The 22,406-nt window shown below is 43.0% G+C and overlaps 2 protein-coding genes across 2 annotated transcripts in view; both read left to right on the top strand.

Annotated features, from left to right (window-relative positions):
- The window catches only part of LOC106597044 (NACHT, LRR and PYD domains-containing protein 12-like), a 130,163-nt gene that overhangs the window by 65,596 nt on the left and 42,161 nt on the right, over positions 1–22,406 (top strand).
- On the top strand, positions 18,748–21,337 carry LOC123742390 (protein NLRC3-like). Its single transcript, XM_045716341.1, has 3 exons — positions 18,748–18,820; positions 19,072–19,238; positions 19,338–21,337. Exons 1-3 carry the CDS (start codon positions 18,795–18,797, stop codon positions 21,335–21,337), a joined length of 2,193 nt encoding a protein of 730 aa, XP_045572297.1. The 5' UTR covers positions 18,748–18,794.

A 22,406-nucleotide genomic window follows, 5' to 3' on the forward strand; every position in this document is an offset into this window, starting at 1 on the left:
CACACAGATGTGACTGTCTAGCTCAGCAGTTCCCAACCTTTTCCATTCTGGAGACCATCAAATCACTGTTAAAAGCTCTTGAGGACCACCATTCACGGAGTCGCTGATATTTTTCCACATCAAATATATTGCCGGTCAAATTCTGTCAATACATGTGAATGTAACAAGGCCTGTAATGGTCTATTATTATCAAACTATTTGCATTATGAAAAGGAATGTAAAATTGCTTATAATACCATTAATACTCCTAACTGTTATTATTTTTGAATAATAAAATACTACAATCTAAAAATAATAGTGGACAAGCTGCACCACCCCCAGGGACCACAGGTTGTGAACCACTGGTCTTGAGTCCTTCTGCCAAACCTGGTTGTTGTGTCACACTGCCCCCTCCTGGTTACACTGCAAAACATCACCTAATTAAAGCAAATCAGGAAAGAAAAAAATGTAACAGCACTTTTACTAGTTAGAATCTTAACTTATAGGCTGAATACTGGTATTAAGTGTAGGAAGACTTTACATAACATAAATATCAACAAATAAACCAATAGGTGTTGAATCTGCCCACTGTGTTGAAGCAGGAAGTCCATTTATAAGGAAGTAGTACAGGAAAGGGTCTCTTATTATATCTCAATGGTGCCACAACTAGTCCGCTGTGGTGGTGGGGGCAGATAAAGGTCGTAAGAGTCTGTTGGGTGGGAAGGGCAGGGTAAGAGTCTGTTGGGTTGGGGGCAGGGGTAAGAGTCTGTTGGGTGGTGGGGGCAGGGTAAGAGTCTGTTGGGTGGTGGGGGGCAGGGTAAGAGTCTTTTGGGTGGTGGGGGGCAGGGTAAGAGTATTTTTGGTGGGGGGGACAGGGTAAGAGTCTGTTGGGTGGTGGGGGCAGGGTAAGAGTCTGTTGGGTGGTGGGGGGCAGGGAGTTATTGGGGGTGGGGCAGGGTAAGAGTCTGTTGGGTGGTGGGGAAGGGTAAGAGTCTGTTGGGTGGTGGGGCAGGGTAAGAGTCTGTTGGGTGGTGGGGGCAGGGTAAGAGTCTGTTGGGTGGTGGTGGGGCAGGGTAAGAGTCTGTTGGGTGGTGGGGGCAGGGTAAGAGTCTGTTGGGTGGTGGGGGGCAGGGTAAGAGTCTGTTGGGTGGTGGGGGGCAGGATATAAGTCTGTTGGGTGGTGGGGGTAGGGTAAGAGTCTGTTGGGTGGTGGGGGCAAGGTAAGAGTCTGTTGGGTTGTGGGGGCAGGGTAAGAGTCTGTTGGGTGGTGGGGGCAGGGTAAGAGTCTGTTGGGTGGTGGGGGGCAGGGTAAGAGTCTGTTGGGTGGGGGGCAGGGTAAGAGTATGTTGGGTGGTGGGGGGCAGGGTAAGAGTCTGTTGGTGGTGGGGCAGGGTAAGAGTATGTTGGGTGGTGGGGGGCAGGGTAAGAGTCTGTTGGGATGTGGGGGGGCAGGGTGGGGCAGGGTAAGAGTCTGTTGGGTGGTGGGGCAGTAAGTAAAGATGTGGGTGGAGTCCTTTGGGTGGTGTGGCAGGGTAAGAGTATGTTGGGGTGTGTGGCAGGGTAAGAGAGTGGTCGGTGGGGGGGTAGGGGGTAATGGGTAAATTAAGAAGTGATCCATGGGGGTGTGGCTGGGGTAAATGAAGGAGTGATCCATGGAGGGTGCGGCTAGGGTAAATGAGGAAGTGATCAATGGTGGCCATCAGTAACAACAAACCAGCTATGGTTTCATTTAGTTTGAATATTTCTCCCGTCTCATCATAGTTTTGTTTCTGTCCTGTTGTGTTCTAAAATAGATTTCTGGTTCAAACCCCCAAACATACTAATGTGTTGTTTGTTAAACTTTACTTTCTAGTTTATTTTATGCACTTTGAGATTATTTTCTAATCAAAATAATGATTATTATTACTGTTTTTAATTATTATCGCCTCATTTATTAATCATACGTAGGCGATAATCTGTGGTAAACCATTTACCACGCAAAGTGTGAGATTTATCAATATAAATGTTAGCTTGAGAGTGTTCAGCCCCATGACCATGGCATACTAAAACAGCGCCAAGTGGTGGAATAAGGGAACTGCTTGTCAAGTGCAGAATGGGGAAAATATACTGAATGTTGAAAATGTCTGGAAATTGTGAGTAATAATTACATTATTGTTTTAAATTGAATTGTATTTACATTGTGAATTCATGCAACACGTCTTGACAGGCTATATATCATTTGACCACATCAGTGCATTTGTTACGATAATAATCCATATAAAGTACAGTAATGTATTAATTAGAGGTACGTGTGAAAGGTAAACTATTGTGTAAATCCTATAACAGACTGAGATAATGGAAATCTAATGAGATGTCTGATCTGCTCTGTTGGAAGATTTGTCACCTCTGTAATGTAAAAATCACTCAAAAGATTTCCATCCTTGGGTTTTTGGCAACGTGGCCTTTTCAGAGGAAGCTTCGGATCATTGAGGCATCTCACAAATGTAAAAAATAAATCGCACAACTGGTTAAGAGGGGTTTCTTTGCCATCAATGGGTTCCCCAAATACGAATGGAGAAATAGACGGTACCCACATCACCATGAAATCACCATCCCAAAACAAGTTAAACTAGGCTTCTACTCTTAATGTGACGGTGATAGACTATGTGAACAGAGAAGACTTCTACTCTTAATGTGAAGGTGATAGACTATGTGAACAGAGAAGACTTCTACTCTTAATGTGAAGGTGATAGACTATGTGAACAGAGAAGACTTCTACTCTTAATGTGAAGGTGATAGACTATGTGAACAGAGAAGACTTCTACTCTTAATGTGAGGTGATAGACTATGTGAACAGAGAAGACTTCTACTCTTAATGTGAAGGTGATAGACTATGTGAACAGAGAAGACTTCTACTCTTAATGTGAAGGTGATAGACTATGTGAACAGAAAAGACTTCTACACTTAATGTGAAGGTGATAGACTATGTGAACAGAGAAGACTTCTACTCTTAATGTGAAGGTGATAGACTATGTGAACAGAGAAGACTTCTACTCTTAATGTGACGGTGATAGACTATGTGAACAGAGAAGACTTCTACTCTTAATGTGAAGGTGATAGACTATGTGAACAGAGAAGACTTCTCTTAATGTGAAGGTGATAGACTATGTGAACAGAGAAGACTTCAACTAATGTGAAGGTGATAGACTATGTGAACAGAGAAGACTTCTACACTTAATGAAGGTGATAGACTATGTGAACAGAGAAGACTTCTACTCTTAATGTGAAGGTGATAGACTATGTGAACAGAGAAGACTTCTACTCTTAATGTGAAGGTGATAGACTATGTGAACAGAGAAGACTTCTACTCTTAATGTGAAGGTGATAGACTATGTGAACAGAGAAGACTTCACTCTTAATGTGACGGTGATAGACTATGTGAACAGAGAAGACTTCTACTCTTAATGTGAAGGTGATAGACTATGTGAACAGAGAAGACTTCTACTCTTAATGTGAAGGTGATAGATTATGTGTTCAAGAAGACGCTACTAATAGGCCATTGAAATGAGAAACTACACGGTAATTTGTTGTAGACTAAACAGAGAATTATACTCATCATGGCAGAAAAGGTGAAGAATTTATTACTCAATGATTATGATAATGTTTTATGTTTATAAAGAAATATCAGTAGAAATGTTATTCTGAAGAACAGTGTTACTCCGTTACATTCTGCTGTATGTTATAAAACCAGATCAGCGTTCTGTTCACCTGTTAAGATTCTTCCTGCTGTGTGTTGGCAAACCAGATCAGCTGTCTGTTCACCTGTTACATTCTGCTGTATGTTATAAACCAGATCAGCTGGGTTGGTTACCTGTTACATTCTCCTGCTGTGTGGGTTATAAACCAGATCAGCTGTCTGTTCACCTGTTACATTCTGCTGTATGTTATAAAACCAGATCAGCTGTCTGTTCGTACTGTTACATTCTGCTGTATGTTATAAAACCAGACTGAAGGTTTCAAGTTCACCTGTTAAGTATTCTGCTGTATGTTATAAACCAGACCTACGTCTGTTCTACCTCTTGTTACATCTCTGCTGGCGTTATAAACCTTAACACCGTGTTCACCCGTCATATTCTGCTGTATGTTATAAACCACCCAAAGGTGTTACGTTAATCTTTGCCGTATGTTATAAACCAGATGTCAACTGTTAATTCTCTGCTGTATGTTATAAAACCAGATCAGCCGTTGTTCACCTGTTACATTCTGCTGTGTATGTTATAAACCAGATCAGCTGTCTGTTCACCTGTTACATTCTGCCGTATGTTATAAAACTGAGATCAGCTGTCTGTTCACCGGTTACATTCTGCTGTATGTTATAAACCAGATCAGCTGTCTGTTTACCTGTTACATTCTAAGGGGTATGTTGCAAACCTGATATGTATCTGCATAAACTTAAATAATAGTATCTAATAGGCCACCCAATGAGAAAATGCGATGGTTACTAGTTGTATGGCTACATCGGGAATATGAACTCATCATAACACAAAGTGAGGAATTTATTAGGCAATGATTATGACAATGTTTTATGTTTATAAATTCAAATTGTTCACGCAAGAAATAAGTTAAGCATTACAATATTCAGACGTACCTACAAAAGTCAATGGAAAAGGTTGTTCCAACGTTAAAAATGCACTTCGGATGGATCGCACAGAGCAGTGGTACCAACCTTGAGTAAGATACTTTGAGTAAAATAAAGAGAGATCTAGTTGATATTTTATTACATGACTTATAAAACGTATGCAACATTAACCAATTAAAAACATATGTAGCAATGAGGTTTGTGTAAGAATACAGGCCAATACATTTATCACCGCATACTGGCTGGGAATTAAAGATGGGACATCGAAATGGTAGTTATATGATAAATCGGTAATAGATCATTGTTGTATTGTATTTGTGAGGCACATGGCTGAGTGAGTTATACGTTTAAATAATTAGCTTTTTATTTTATGGGCTGATGGTGCCTGCATCTGGTAGTTAGCAGAGGGAGAGAGTTAGCAGACTGAGGGTATCAACAGAGGGAGAGAGCAGCAGACTGAGGTGTTCAGCAGAGGGAGAGAGCAGCAGACTGGAGGGTCGTTCAGCAGGAGGGTGAGAGCAGCAGACTGAGGGTCAGTTTTCTCAACATCCCCTCCGCCTCCCTTTCCCTCCACGGACACTGACCAAAAAAGGGATAATCTCTTCCAGCTGATGGCGAAACTCGAGTCGCACCTCTATTATTTCCTGCTTCATGCACAAATCAGTTGTTATATGAACAGAGAAAGTGAAATATTATTGATATTAAAAAAGACCCAAGCCGCAAAATAAGCAATACTTCTATTATATGCTGCACTGTTTGTTGTAGGTGAGTGGAAATAATAGGAACAACGCGACTTTAGTTTATAAAAGTGTTGAATACAAAGTGTTGACAGCGCTGAGTAAAAACTTTAACATGAACTCTCACAATAAAAACAGCAGCCATTGACAGTTTTCTAGTCATGGTTTTAAACGGTTTGAAATCTCAAAAACAATTTTTAAGCGCCGTAGCTTTATTTTATGTCTGCTAGTACTGTAGACCCGGTCATTTGAGCAATCTGATTGGCCAGCGGACACATGGTGCACTTGATTTCCTCCCCAGGCTCACCGGGAAGCGAGAGTTTGTACCTTCAGACACATGAATATGGAAACAGTTTGTACCTTCAGACACATGAAATGGAAACAGTTTGTAATTAGACATTCATGAAATGGAAACAGTTTGTAGCCTTCAGAGACACATTAAATGGAAACAGTTTGTACATTTAGACACATGAAAATGTGAAACAGTTTGTAATTCAGATACATGAAATGGAAACAGTTTGTACCTTCAGAACATGAAATGGAAACAGTTTGTACATTAGACACAGAAATGGAAACAGTTTTGTACCTTCAGACACATGACATGGAAACAGTTTGTACCTTCAGAACATGAAATGAGAAACAACAGTTTGTACATTCAGACACATGAAATGGAAACAGTTTGTACCTTCAGACACATTAAATGGAAACAGTTTGTACCTTCTCAGACACATGAAATGGAAACAGTTTGTAATTAGAGTGGAAACAGTTTGTATTCAGACACATTATTAAATGGAAACAGTTTGTACCTTCAGAGACATGGAATGGAAACAGTTTGTAATTCAGACATTACGAAATGGAAAAATAGTTTCAGTAATTAGAAACATGAAAATGGAACAAGGTACTTCAGACACATGAAATGGAAACAGATTGTAATTCAGACACAGAAATGGAAACAGTTTGTACCTTCAGACACATGAAATGGAAACAGTTTGTACCTTCTCAGACACATTAAATGGAAATAGTTTGTAGCTTCAGAGACATGGAATGGAAACAGTATGTACATTCAGAACAGAAATGGAAATAGTTTGTACCTTCAGAACATGAAATGGAAACAAAGTTTGTGACATTCAGACACATGAAATGGAAACAGTTTGTACATTCAGACACATGGAAATGGAAAAAGTTTGTACCTTCAGACACATGAAATGGAAACAGTTTGAACCTTCAGACACATGAAATGGAAACAGTTTGTACATTCAGACACATGAAATGGAAACAGTTGGCACCTTCAGACACACAAGAAATGGAAACAGAGTTGTACATTCAGACACATGAAATGGAAACAGTTTGCACCTTCAGACACATGAAATGAAACAGTTTGTACATTCAGACACATGAAATAGGAAACAGTTTGTACATTCAGACCCCACATGAAATGGAAACAGTTTGTACCTTCAGACACATGAAATGGAAACAGTTTGTACATTCAGACACATGAAATGGAAACAGTTTGTACCTTCAGACACATGAAATGGGGAACAGTTTGTACCTTCAGACACATGAAATGGAAACAGATTGTACATTCAGACACATGAAAAGGAAACAGTTTCTACATTCAGAACACACGAAATGGCAACAGTTTGCCAACCCGGCGCGCAGGACAGCAGCTGAATTGTCTGAACCTACCACCAACAGCCCGAGACTAATAACAAAGAATAGAAACACAAGGGATTTATCGTTGGGTTTTACAGTATGAAACGTTTGGCGATCAACTAGAGGCAATGCCTTTTGGAGATCCGACAAGTCGATCGCGATAAACCGGTTGTGGCTACTGGCACAGAGCAAAATAGTCTGCTTGAAATACCGTAGTTTATCGTAGTTACTACCGGGAAGTGGATCCAATTAAATGAGAGATGGGAGGAATGGTAGCCACAATCCTAACTTGTTATAGGCCTATAGGATATTTGGCGAGTATAGGAATTATTCTGCAATGATCATGGAAATGAAATAAATAACAGGAAATATATGCCTACTTCTAATTATTAGTAGAATGTAAAGACACATCGATTAACGCTCTTCTCACTAACAGCTAATGATTGCATCTTGTTATTATATTTAGCCAGGTCTACCTGTTCTTTAGTTCTGAATAAGAGTCTCGTCATATATTCCCCATCTGCACCAGGCTACTACTAGTCTACTTTTGTCTTCTTGCAATGCAAGACTTCAACCACTAGAAACTGTAAGGACGCCTGGTCTAAAGTTAGCAGGAGGATTAGCAAATTCTCATGTCAAGTTCACTTTTTATAAATGACAACATTTGCGTGAAAACTGGCACATGCATGTTTTGTGGCATATTTTGTGTGTAGACAACGTTTACAAATGTGGTCCCTGGTATTTTACATAGAGCAAAATACTTGAAATAGCTTATCTATTTACTGTTGTGAAGTCGGTCCAATTAAACGAGAGACTGGGACGAATGGTAACCTTGTTGTAGGCCTATATTCTACCTCGTGAGTAGAAAACATCACAGAAAAGGTGAGAAATGTATTATGCAACGATCATGGAAACGAAATAAATAGAAGCCTAGGAAATAGATGGCTATTTCTAATTATTTTAAAATGCAAAGATAAACGGAATGGATGTCTCAGTAAGGCGGCAAATTGTTGCATCTTGTTATTAAACTTTTTATTGTTATGAATAAGCGTGTCCATCATATCCCACATTTACACTAAATACTAATCTACTGGCCTTCTTGAAATGCAATACTTCAACCACTAGAAACTGTGCATACACATGGTCTAAAGTTAGCGGAAAGGTGTGTGTGAGTGTGTGTGTGTGTGTGTGTGTGTGTGTGTGTCTGTCTGCGCGTGTGTTTTGTGTTTGTGTGTCTTCACATAAACCTATACCTGTTGAACCCGCCCACTGTGTTGAAACAAGGAAGTACATTTATAAGGAAGTAGAGGCAGAACTGGACACTGTCGGTCGAAGAAAAATGTTTCTGAGGTTTGTAGCGTTCTTTTACCATTTTATGACAAAAAGTGTTTTGGAGAAGTTAGGCCATCGCAGAGAGGTGATTTAGGGGTAAGACATCCGCAGAATTGTTAAGTTATTACAATACTGATTTCAACTTTCAATAATGATCATTTTAGGCTTCCTTACATTGATGCTGATTCATATTGACCAGCCTAGTCAATATGTATCAATGTTATATTATAGGCTACAGGGCTATGAGGTAGGGTATGGGGTTATATTATAGGCTACAGGGCTGTGAGGTAAGGTATGGGGTTATATTATAGTCTACAGGGCTATGAGGTAGGGTATGGGGTTATATTATAGTCTACAGGGTTATGAGGTAGGGTATGGGGTTATATTATAGTCTACAGGGCTATGAGGTAGGGTATGGGGTTATATTATAGTCTACAGGGCTATGAGGTAGGGTATGGGGTTATATTATAGTCTACAGGGTTATATTATAGTCTACAGGGTTATGAGGTAGGGTATGGGGTTATATTATAGTCTACAGGGCTATGAGGTAGGGTATGGGGTTATATTATACTCTACAGGGTTATGAGGTAGGGTATGGGGTTATATTATAGTCTGCACAGCGTTATGAGGTAGGGTATGGGGTTATATTATAGTCTACAGGGCTATGAGGTAGGGTATGGGGTTATATTATAGTCTACAGGGGCCATGAGGTAGGGTATGGGGTTATATTATACTCTACAGGGTTATGAGGTAGGGTATGGGGTTATATTATAGTCTACAGCGTTATGAGGTAGGGTATGGGGTTATATTGTAGTCTACAGGGCTATGAGGTAGGGTATGGGGTTATATTATAGTCTACAGGGCTATGAGGTAGGGTATGGGGTTATATTATAGTCTACAGGGCTATGAGGTAGGGTATGGGGTTATATTATAGTCTACAGGGTTATGAGGTAGGGTATGGGGTTATATTATAGTCTACAGCGTTATGAGGTAGGGTATGGGGTTATATTGTAGTCTACAGGGCTATGAGGTAGGGTATGGGGTTATATTATAGTCTACAGGGCTATGAGGTAGGGTATGGGGTTATATTATAGTCTACAGGGCTATGAGGTAGGGTATGGGGTTATATTATAGGCTACAGGGCTATGAGGTAGGGTATGGGGTTATATTATAGTCTACAGGGCTGTGAGGTAGGGTATGGGGTTATATTATAGTCTACAGGGCTATGAGGTAGGGTATGGGGTTATATTATAGGCTACAGGGCTATGAGGTAGGGTATGGGGTTATATTATAGTCTACAGGGCTATGAGTTAGGTATGGGGTTATATTATAGTCTTCAGGGTTAGTGAGGTAGGGTATGGGGTTATATTATAGTCTACAGGGTTATGACGTAGGGTATGGGGTTATATTATAGTCTACAGGGCTATGAGGTAGGGTATGGTGTTATATTATAGTCTACAGGGTTATGAGGTAGGGTATGGGGTTATATTATAGTCTACAGGGCTATGAGGTAGGGTATGGGGTTATATTATAGTCTACAGGGTTATGAGGTAAGGTATGGGGTTATATTATAGTCTACAGGGGCTGTGAGGTAGGGTATGGGGTTATATTATAGTCTATGGGGTTATGAGGTAGGGGTATGGGGTTATATTATAGTCTACAGGGCTATGAAGTAGGGTATGGGGGTTATATTATAGTCTACAGGGCTATGAGGTAGGGTATGGGGTTATATTATAGTCTACAGGGCTATGAGGTAGGGTATGGGGTTATATTATAGTCTACAGGGCTATGAGGTAGGGTATGGGGGTTATATTATAGGCTACAGGGTTATGAGGTAGGGTATGGGGGTTATATTATAGTCTACAGGGCTATGAGGTAGGGTATGGGGTTACATCATAGTCTACAGGGCTATGAGGTAGGGTATGGGGTTATATTATAGTCTACAGGGTTATGAGGTAGGGTATGGGGTTATATTATAGTCTACAGGGCTATGAGGTAGGGTATGGGGTTATATTATAGTCTACAGGGCTATGAGGTAGGGTATGGGGTTATATTATAGTCTACAGGGTTATGAGGTAGGGTATGGGGTTATATTATAGTCTACAGGGCATGAGGTAGGGTATGGGGTTATATTATAGGCTACAGGGCTGTGAGGTAAGGTATGGGGTTATATTATAGTCTACAGGGCTATGAGGTAGGGTATGGGGGTTATATTATAGTCTACAGGGCTGTGAGGTAGGGTATGGGGGTTATATTATAGTCTACAGGGCTATGAGGTAGGGTATGGGGTTATATTATAGTCTACAGGGTTATGACGTAGGGTATGGGGTTATATTATAGTCTACAGGGCTATGAGGTAGGGTATGGTGTTATATTATAGTCTACAGGGTTATGAGGTAGGGTATGGGGTTATATTATAGTCTACAGGGCTATGAGGTAGGGTATGGGGTTATATTATAGTCTACAGGGTTATGAGGTAAGGTATGGGGTTATATTATGTCTACAGGGCTGTGAGGTAGGGTATGGGGTTATATTATAGTCTATGGGGTTATGAGGTAGGGTATGGGGTTATATTATAGTCTACAGGGCTATGAAGTAGGGTATGGGGTTATATTATAGTCTACAGGGCTATGAGGTAGGGTATGGGGTTATATTATAGTCTACAGGGCTATGAGGTAGGGTATGGGGTTATATTATAGTCTACAGGGCAATGAGGTAGGGTATGGGGTTATATTATAGGCTACAGGGTTATGAGGTAGGGTATGGGGGTTATATTATAGTCTACAGGGCTGAGGTAGGGTATGGGGTTATATTATAGTCTACAGGGTTATGAGGTGGTATGGGGTTATATTATAGTCTACAGGGTTATGAGGTAGGGTATGGGGTTATATTATAGTCTACAGGGCTATGAGGTAGGGTATGGGGTTATATTATAGTCTACAGGGGTTATGAGGTAGGGTATGGGGTTATATTATAGTCTACAGGGTTATGAGGTAGGGTATGGGGTTATATTATAGTCTACAGGGCTATGAGGTAGGGTATGGGGTTATATTATAGTCTACAGGGCTGTGAGGTAGGGTATGGGGTTATATTATAGTCTACAGGGCTATGAGGTAGGGTATGGGGTTATATTATAGTCTACAGGGTTATGAGGTAGGGTATGGGGTTATATTATAGTCTACAGGGCTATGAGGTAGGGTATGGGGTTATATTATAGTCTACAGGGCTATGAGGTAGGGTATGGGGTTATATTATAGGCTACAGGGTTATGAGGTAGGGTATGGGGGTTATATTATATTCTACAGAGCTATGAGGTAGGGTATGGGGTTATATTATAGGCTACAGGGCCATGAGGTAGGGTATGGGGTTATATTATAGGCTACAGGGTTATGAGGTAGGGTATGGGGTTATATTATAGTCTATGGGGTTATGAGGTAGGGTATGGGGTTATATTATAGTCTACAGGGCTATGAGGGTAGGGTATGGGGTTATATTATAGTCTACAGGGTTATGAGGTAGGGTATGGGGTTATATTATAGGCTACAGGGTTATGAGGTAGGGTATGGGGTTATATTATAGGCTACAGGGTTATGAGGTAGGGTATGGGGGTTATATTATAGGCTACAGGGGCTATGAGGTAGGGTATGGGGTTATATTATAGGCTACAGGGTTATGAGGTAGGGTATGGGGTTATATTATAGTCTACAGGGCTATGAGGTAGGGTATGGGGTTATATTATAGTCTATGGGGTTATGAGGTAGGGTATGGGGTTATATTATAGTCTACAGGGCTATGAGGTAGGGTATGGGGTTATATTATAGTCTACAGGGTTATGAGGTAGGGTATGGGGTTATATTATAGGCTACAGGGTTATGAGGTAGGGTATGGGGTTATATTATAGTCTACAGGGTTATGAGGTAGGGTATGGGGGTTATATTATAGGCTACAGGGTTATGAGGTAGGGTATGGGGTTATATTATAGTCTACAGGTTATGAGGTAGGGTATGGGGTTATATTATAGCTACAGGGTTATGAGGTAGGGTATGGGAGATTGACTGCATGGGCGTGATTATTGTCTTTGCGCTCTTTCACTTCCCTGAGAAAGATGTGTATCAGGTAAACTAGTTTCTTTGAAAAATAAAAGTCCTTCTCGTAAATTCGGCCAAGTAAAAGTGACTTGCAGCAATGGGCATTGAATCTAAATGAAGGAATAATGTGAAGAAGTTTATGCCGCGTCTCACAACAACAGGGAACTCGGAAAAATACAATGTCAACACTCGAGAAAGAGGACCTTTCAAATCGATTTTCCCATTCGGACAAAGTCAGAAGGTCTGCTTACCCGACCAATCAGATGAGGGAGTGTGATGACGCGTAATCTTACCCGACCAATCATATGGTTGCGGGAAACGCTGCGTTCTCCAAATGGTAAATCTCGAGTTCAAGTTCTGAGGACCAAATAACGAAATACATTCAGGAACAAGAATTGGCAACGTCACTAAAATTCATAACATCAGGAAAATACAAAAGTTTTGTCCCAAAAAGTTGTTTTTCTTTTGTGGATAACTATTATTTAAATGGATTAGATCACCTGTTGTTTTTACGCACTACAAAGCCCTGACCAGAATAACGCGCTCTCCCCACTATTTATTGTTTCTGCAGTCAGGATTCACCCTCTTTAGAGAATTATTGTGTCACTTATCTGCAGGTAATCGTTGTTTTGAAACATGTTTCAGAGGTTTGTAGCGTTCTTTTACAATGTCATGTAGAAAAGTATTTTTGAGAAGTTAGGTTATCATAAAGAGCGAGATGATTTAGGGGGTAAGACATCCGCCAAGTTAATACAATATTGATTTAAACTTCAAAGAATTACTATTTTAGCCTTATTTACATTGTTGTTGATTCATAGTGATCAGCCTAATCAATAAGATGTGATGTGATATAGGCTACAGGGCTATGAGGAATGGTATTATTGTTATAGGCTACAGGGCTATGAGGTATGGTATTATTGTTATAGGCTACAGGGCTATGAGGTATGGTATTATTGTTATAGGCTACAGGGCTATGAGGTATGGTATTATTGTTATAGGCTACAGGGCTATGAGGTATGGTATTATTGTTATAGGCTACAGGGCTATGAGGTATGGTATTATTGTTATAGGCTACAGGGGCTATGAGGTATGGTATTATTGTTATAGGCTACAGGGCTATGAGGTATGGTATTATTGTTATAGGCTACAGGGCTGCTGAGGTATGGTATTATTGTTATAGGTGATTGACAGCACATTAAGGTGATTATTATCTGTGGAAACTGACTCACTTTCACTTCCTGAAAGAAGACGTGCATCGGAATTATGTATAGCTGTCATTAAATAAAATAGTCTGTCTCTTCAAGTAAATGTGACGTTCAACAATGTGCATAGAAACTATTTAAATGTGGGGCCAAATCACATGTTAAGTTTAAAGCTTTCTGGTGACAGATCAGGAAGGCGGTGGTCCGTTTGGTGAACTGCAGGTGCGCTCGATATAACGTCACCGGCTCATCTATGCGCATTGTGAACCCCGGGTTGAATCGTCAGCACACCTTTTCTCAGAATGTGTCACGTCCTGACCAGTAGAGGGGTGTAGTTGGGTCAGGACGTGGCAGAAGGGAGTAAGTGTTTTATTGTTTCATTAATTTTGGCCGTGTGACTTCCAATCAAGCACAGCTGTAGAGGGTTGTGGTTGATTGGGGAGTCACACATAAGTTGCCTACGTTTCCGTTGTGTGGTGTGGGTAATTGTGCTTGTCACTGTTGTTGCACCTGACAGGACTGTGTTGGCTGTCAGTTTTGTTGTTTTGTTAATTGCATAGTGTTCGCAACATTAAAAATGACGAACCCTAACTCCGCCGCATTTTGGTCCACTTCTTCCGTAGACAGCCGTTACAGAATTACCCACCAAACCAGGACCAAGCGGCGGAAGAGGAAGGAGCAGCAGGACTACTGCGTTATGGACAAATGGACATGGGAACAGATCCTGGACGGAGAGGGACCATGGACTCAGGCTGGGGATTATCGCCTCCCGCAGTGGGAGATTGAAGCGGCGAGAGCGGAGAGGCGATACTACGAGGAGAGAGAGCGCAACGAGCGCGAGAGGCAGCCCCAATATTTTTTTGGGGGGGGGCACACGGGACAGTCGGTGGAGCTGAGGTCGGAACCAGAGCCAGTCGGGATGACATTGGAGGTGAGCGAGGGCTATGAGACAGAGACTGTGACGGGGTTAATGGGAAAATTAGGAGAGAGAGAGATGAGAGAGCTGCTAGTGTGGTGCATAAAGTACGGCATTCGCCTAATGAGCGTGTCGTGGGTATGATGTCACCTGAGGCAGCTCTCCATACTCGTCCTGAGGTGCGTGCTGGTTGTCTGGTAAAGACTGTGCCTGCGCCCAGAAACAGGCCTCCTCCATGTCTTCCCAGCCCTGCACATCCTGTACCTACTCCCAGAACCAAGCCTCCTGCATGTCTTCCTATCCTGGTCAAGCCCGTGCCTCCTCCACGGACCAGTCCTCCAGTGGGTCTCCCTATCCTGGTCAAACCCGTGTCTCCTCCACAGACCAGTCCTCCAGTGGGTCTCCCCTATCCTGGTCAAGCCCGTGCCTCCTCCACGGACCAGTACTCCAGTGGGTCTCTCTATCCTGGTCAAGCCCGTGTCTCCTCCACGGACCAGTCCTCCAGTGGGTCTCCCCAGCCTGGTGAATCCTGAGTCGGAGCTGCCCGCCAGTCAACAGTCGTCAGAGCTGCCCGCCAGTCAACAGTCGTCAGAGCTGCCCGCCAGTCAACAGTCGCCAGAGAGGTCAGACTGCCCTGAACTGCCGGAGTGGCCAGACTGCCCTGAACTGCCGGAGTGACCAGACTGCCCTGAACTGCCGGAGTGGCCGGACTGCCCTGAACTGCCGGAGTGGCCGGACTGCCCTGAACTGCCAGAGTGGCCGGACTGCCCTGTCCTGCCAGAGTGGCCGGACTGCCCTGTCCTGCCGGAGTGGCCGGACTGCCCTGTCCTGCCGGGGTGGCCGGACTGCCCTGTCCTGCCGGAGTGGCCGGACTGCCCTGTTCTGCCGGAGTGGCCGGACTGCCCTCTGTTCTGCCAGAGTGGCCAGACTGCCCGGTTCTGCCAGAGGTGCCCGCCTGCCCTGATCTGCCAGGGTGCCCGGCCTGTCAGGATCAGCCCGAGTGGTCCTCCTGCCCTCCGGTCCAGCCCGAGTGGTCCTCCTGCCCTCCGGTCCAGCCCGAGTGGTCCTCCTGCCTTCCGGTCCAGCCCGAGTGGCCCGCATGCCTTCCGGCCCAGCCCGAGTGGCCCGCATGCCTTCCGGCCCAGCCCGAGTGGCCCGCATGCCTTCCGGCCCAGCCCGAGTGGCCCGCATGCCTTCCGGCCCAGCCCGAGTGGCCCGCATGCCTTCCGGCCCAGCCCGAGTGGCCCGCATGCCTTCCGGCCCAGCCCGAGTGGCCCGCATGCCTTCCGGCCCAGCCCGAGTGGCCCGCATGCCTTCCGACCCAGCCCGAGTGGTCCGTCTGCCCGGCGCAGCGATCGGGCGCCCACAGAGTGGGCGACGCTCGAAGGTGGAGCGAGGTCCACGTCCTGCACCTGAGCCACCTCCAGGATAGGTGGGTTGGGGAGGGAGGGTGTAGCACAGTGCCGTCGGTGACGGCAGCCACCTCCTTCCCTCCCTTATTGTTTAGGTGTTCCTTTTTGTTGGGGATTTTTTTGTGTTTTCCTTTTTTAGGTGCATCCCGGGGTCTGCACCTTGAGGGGGTACTGTCACGTCCTGACCAGTAGAGGTGTAGTTGGGTCAGGACGTGGCAGAAGGGAGTAAGTGTTTTATTGTTTCATTTAATTTTGGCCGTGTGACTTCCAATCAAGCACAGCTGTAGAGGGTTGTGGTTGATTGGGAGTCACACATAAGTTGCCTACGTTTCCGTTGTGTGGTGTGGGTAATTGTGCTTGTCACTGTTGTTGCACCTGACAGGACTGTGTTGGCTGTCAGTTTTGTTGTTTTGTTAATTGCATAGTGTTCGTAACATTAAAAATGACGAACCCTAACTCCGCCGCATTTTGGTCCACTTCTTCCGTAGACAGCCGTTACAGAATGTAAACTCCGGTGCGCTCGATATAACGTCACCGGCTCATCTATGCGCATTGTGAACCCCGGGTTGAATCGTCAGCACACCTTTTCTCAGAATACAAACCCCGGTGCGCCGGGCGAGATAAACTGATCGCACCTCAAGTGAACTCAAGCAGTGCACTGCAGCATGTGTCTATACACTAAACCAGGGATGGACAACTGGCAGGCCCGGGACCAGTAATAAAACATTGTTTTGGAACTCAGTCTGGGTCTCAACTTACTGTTGACCGTTAGAATAATAGAAAACACAAGGTGCAGTGTGTAAATGTGGTTGTGCATCAGCAGTCAGTCTATTAGCCCATGTTAGCTACATGTTTTTAGATGGTAAATTAGTCAAGTGGCTAAACTTGTAGTAAACATGGTTGAATTACCTACCGGGGTGGGGCCCATTGATCATCAGTTATCACATTACAAACTGCTAACATTTGCCTCCACTCTGTGGCAACATGAGTAGAATTAGCTGTAAAACTGAAAATGTTTTCTTTGAATTGCAGGAAATTAGTTAGAACATTTCTATATCATTTTCACTACGCCCCCATGGCAACATGGCAACATGGCCCCATGGCAACCTGGCCCCATGGCAACATGGCCCCATGGTAACATGTGCAGGAGAAACTGATATACATTTTTATTTATTGATTATTAAATGATTAAAACTAGTAATTATGTTACCAAATCTGAAACTAAAATAATTAAGAAACTCATTTGAAAAACTAAAACTATAATCATTGATTCCAAAACAAAAAATTAAATAAAAACCATCATAAATTATGTTCAGGATTTTTTCTCCCTTCTATACGTTGTCTGGTAAATGCTGCCAGGAGATGGTGATGTTTCAAATAGGCCTAACTTGTTCATCACTAGTCTCCCTAGACAGACAGGTTGCCTCCCACAATGTACCAATGTTCCTGCATGCAAGCAAAGATTGTCCATTATATTGAGAAGATACTCAAGTGACCGCTCTAACAATGGAAATGCATGTCCTCAAAGAGGGAAGGCAGGCGGGAGGAGGCGAGATCTGGTGGGACCATGTAGCCAATGAGAGGGCAGATATGCGTGTGAACAACAGGCCATAGAGATAAAGGGACTGATTTTTATATCTGAGCCATTATAGCCTCTGTGACAGCATGGGCAGTGCCATTGACGATATCTCCATTTTAAAGTAGTACATTTTCTTATTCATTGGCTGATTGCTCCCAACTCATAGGAATTCCCACCCAGTTGACTACTTTAAAATGGTGGAAGGCCTCAAGCACAATGTCCGTTCTAAAACAGATTATATCCATGATGAATCCTCCATCTCTATGACAACAGGCACAACTCCAATATAAAGTATTTTCCCTCGTAACAACCCTAACCATTACGGAACTTCTATTAGATCAAATAAGCCTCACGTAGCAAATTAGTAATTCAATTTTTGTTGACCAAATTCGACAAACTCTCACTGACCTCCATACAAAAACTCCTCACATCGTGGGCTTATTTTCATGGACAGAGTTTTCGCTGAATAAAACCTCTCGCTTCGCCTCTTCCTCTCTGATACATGTCTGTAGAAGTTTCTGAGGTCAGTTGGGACAGAGAGGAAGAGGCGAAGTGAGAGGATTTACTCTGCCTAAAATCTGCCTGTTATTTTATTTCACCTTTATTTAACCAGGTAGGCCAGTTGAGAACAAGTTCTATGAGAGTGTGGAGTTACGTGAGGCTTATTTGATCTAATAGAAGGTTTGTAATGTTTAGGCTGTTACAGATGTACTGATATAAGTGGATGGATGTTGCATTCCGGTGATATGATACTGATGATTTGTCTCCATAGATGGTTTGTTTGTGTTTCTACGGTTGTGGCTAGATGGAGTAGAGCTGTAGGCCTACAGCTCCATCTAGTGGTTGAGATGGGGACAACAGATGGTGACAAATGTCAGCTAATGGGGATCCAAGTCAAATCAAATGAATAACATATTGGACTGTGTATGTTTGAATACAATATGAAGTCTGATTTAAGTCTTTGACCTCAGACAGTAAATGTGTTGTTAATAGAAATATTGACTGTTCTGTTATTTCTTATTGTAGCTGAGTGAGCTGTAACTTACATCAAAATGAGTCTCTCTGGGGAGAGAGAGGAGGAGACCACTGCCTCTAAAATGCTTCTCTCTGGGGGGAGAGAGGAGGGGACCACTGCCTCTAAAATGAGTCTTTCTGGGGGGAGAGAGGAGGGGACCACTGCCTCTAAAATGAGTCTTTCTGGGGAGAGAGGGGAGGAGACCACTGCCTCTAAAATGAGCCTCTCTGGGGGAGAGAGAGGAGGAGACCACTGCCTCCAAAATGACTCAAGACACCAGTTCTAAGAGGTAAGAGATGACATGTAAAATATACAGTTCTCTTAAAGATATAAAACTAAAGAGAAAAGTGTTCCCAAATTACATAAAATGTAGGTCATATCATTCACTTAAAAGGCCAGAAATGGATTTACCAATTGCAGACTGTAGCTTTATAAAGAAACATCAGGACTTCTAGAAGTTCCATTATACAGTTGTTAAAAGGAAGTAGATGAGGTATTGATGAGATATTGATGAGGTGATCTGTCTCCTGTTTTGTTCAGTGTCCAGAAGCCCAGAGCAGAGTCCCCTACAACCAGCCTGCTATCAATGACGAGTGATCAGCCACCTGCTTTCAGCCAGGAATCATTACCAGATGACAATAAGGAAGTGGAGAGTTTGGACAGTGAGGATGCATTAAAGATCACACACAACCTTCTGGACAGAAGAAGTAAGACTGTGTTTCATACAATATTACAAAGAACGGTACAAAGACCCTTATAAAACACACACAAACTTATGAGTCCCAACTCTCATTGTTTTCCTACAGGTCAAACTCTGCTGACAGTCCAACAAGACATTAAGGCTAAACTGAAACACAAGTATCAACACATATCTGAAGGAATTGGACACCATGGAAACCAAAGTCTGTTAAAGGACATCTACACAGAGCTCTACATCACAGAGGGTGGAAGTGGAGGGCTCAATAATGAACATGAGGTTAGACAGATAGAGATGGCATCCAAGAAACAAACCACACAAGAGACACCAATCAAATGCAACGACATCTTCAAGCCTTTACCTGGACAAGACAAACCTATCAGAACTGTGCTGACAAAAGGAATCGCTGGCATTGGAAAAACAGTCTCTGTGCAGAAGGTCATCCTTGACTGGGCAGAGGGAAAAGCAAATCAGGACGTTCATTTCATGTTTCCTCTTCCTTTCCGTGATCTGAACCTGAAAAAGGACCAATACAGTCTGATGCAACTTCTTTCCCACTACTTCCCAGAGCTGAAAGAGATTGACAGCATTGAAGATGGTGAAACCAAAACTGTTTTCATTTTTGATGGTCTGGATGAGTGTCGACTTCCTCTAGACTTCAAAAACAATGAGAAGTGCTGTGATGTCACGAAGCCAACCTCAGTGGACGTGCTGCTGACAAACCTCCTCGAGGGGAATCTGCTTCCCTCTGCTCTCGCCTGGATAACCTCACGGCCTGCAGCAGCCAATCAGATCCCTCCTGAGTGTGTTGACCAGGTGACAGAAGTACGAGGGTTCAATGATCCACAGAAGGAGGAGTATTTCAGGAAGAAAATCACAGTTCAGAATCTGGCCAATGAAATCATCAAACACATGAAGACATCAAGGAGCCTCCACATCATGTGCCACATGCCAGTCTTCTGTTGGATATCAGCCACTGTCCTTGAGATGATACTGAAAGAGGCAGAGAAGGATGAAGTCCCCAAAACTCTGACCCAGATGTACTCACACTTCATATTCATCCAAATCATTGTGAAGAACAGGAAGTACAACAAAGCCACAGAGACAAACCCAAAGGAACTGTCTCAGTCAGACAAAGAGATGATCCTGAAACTGGCAAAGCTGGCTTTCCAACAGCTGCAGAAGGGCAACCTGATCTTCTATGAGGAGGACCTGAGAGAGTGTGGCCTTGATGTCACAGAGGCATCAGGGTACTCAGCATTGTGTACAGAGATCTTTAAAGAAGAATCTGGGCTGAACCAAGAGAAGGTCTACAGCTTTGTGCATCTGAGCATTCAGGAGTTTCTAGCAGCAGTGCATGCTATAGAATCATGTCTGGACAAGAAGGAAAATGTTTTCCCCCCCAAAGCAGTCACTAGTGATGATGATGATGATGATGATGAGGAGGAGGAGGAGGAGGAGGAGATTGATGATAAGCAGGACGAGGAGGAGGAGAACAAGGATGATGATGATGATGATGAGGAGGAGGAGGAGGAGGAGGAGGAGATTGATGATAAGCAGGACGAGGAGGAGGAGAACAATGACGAAGATGAGGATGATGATGACGACAATGATGAAGAGGAGTCATTCCAGTTGTCTGACTTACACAGGAGAGCAGTGGACGAGGCCTTGAAGAGTGAGAATGGACACCTGGACCTGTTCCTCCGCTTCCTTCTGGGTCTCTCACTGGAGTCCAATCAGAATCTGTTACGAGGCCTTCTGACACAGACAGGATGTACGACAGAGACCAATGAGAAAACAGTTAAGAGAACAGTTGGGTACCTTTCAGTCAAGATCAAAAGAGAATCCACACCAGAAAGGATCATCAACTTGTTCCACTGTCTGAATGAACTTGGTGCCAACTCTCTAGTTGAAGACATGCAGACCTCCCTGCGATCAGGAACTCTTTCAGAAACAAAGCTAAAACCTGACCAATGTTCAGCCTTGGCCTACCTGTTACTGATGTCAGAGGAGGTGCTGGAGGAGTTTGACCTGAAGCCATACAACACATCAGAGGAAGGTTATCAGAGGTTGCTGCCGGTAGTGAAAACCTGCAAGAGAGCACTGTAAGTTCTGTTATTGAGTTTATGTATACAGTATCATTATAATGAAGGATTTGTATATCTAACAGATTATCTCCTCTCTCAAGACTGGATCACTGTAAACTCACGTATGAATCCTGTGAGACTCTGACCTCAGCTCTGCAGACACCAAACTCCCCCTGAGAGAACTGAACCTCAGCTACAATGACCTGGAAGACAGAGGAGTGAAGCGGCTCTGTGTTGGACTAACCAGTCCACTCTGCAACATACAGACACTAGTGTGAGTTAAATATCTTCAGTATCCACTGTCTTTATAGTCTTTATATATTTATAGTAATTATGTGTTATTATGTTTTTAACATTATTTGAACATCTTGGTAAATATGCAGAAACATACATGAAATGTGATAAATATATGAAACTAAGGTTAAATATCTTGAGTGAGTTAGTATGTTTTAACATAGTCTAGTCATGTCCTTCTGTTATTGTCTTAATGCATCTCATTATTCTTAAAGCTTTGCAAATGTAACATTTTATTGACATATCTCCTCTCTCCAGACTGGATGGCTGTAAACTCACATATAAATCCTGTGAGGCTCTGGCCTCAGCTCTGCAGACACCAAACTCCCCCCTGAGAGAACTGGACCTCAGCTACAATGACCTGGAAGACAGAGGAGTGGAGCTGCTCTGTGTTGGACTAACCAGTCCACTCTGCAACATACAGACACTAGTGTGAGTTAAATATCTTCAGTATCCACTGTCTTTATAGTGTTTATATATTTATAGTAATTAGGTGTTATTATGTTTTTAACATTATTTGAACATCTTGGTAAATATGCAGAAAGATACATGAAATGTGATAAATATATGAAACTAAGGTTAAATATCTTGAGTGAGTTAGTATGTTTTTAACATAGTCTAGTCATGTCCTTCTGTTATTGTCTTAATGCATCTCGTTATTCTTAAAGCTTTGCATATTTAACAGTGTGTCGACATATCTCCTCTCTCCAGACTGGCTGGCTGTAAACTCACATATGAATCCTGTGAGACTCTGGCCTCAGCTCTGCAGACACCAAACTCCCCCCTGAGAGAACTGG

Source organism: Salmo salar, chromosome ssa04, assembly GCF_905237065.1.
Source record: "Salmo salar chromosome ssa04, Ssal_v3.1, whole genome shotgun sequence".
Taxonomy (NCBI): Eukaryota; Metazoa; Chordata; class Actinopteri; order Salmoniformes; family Salmonidae; genus Salmo; species Salmo salar.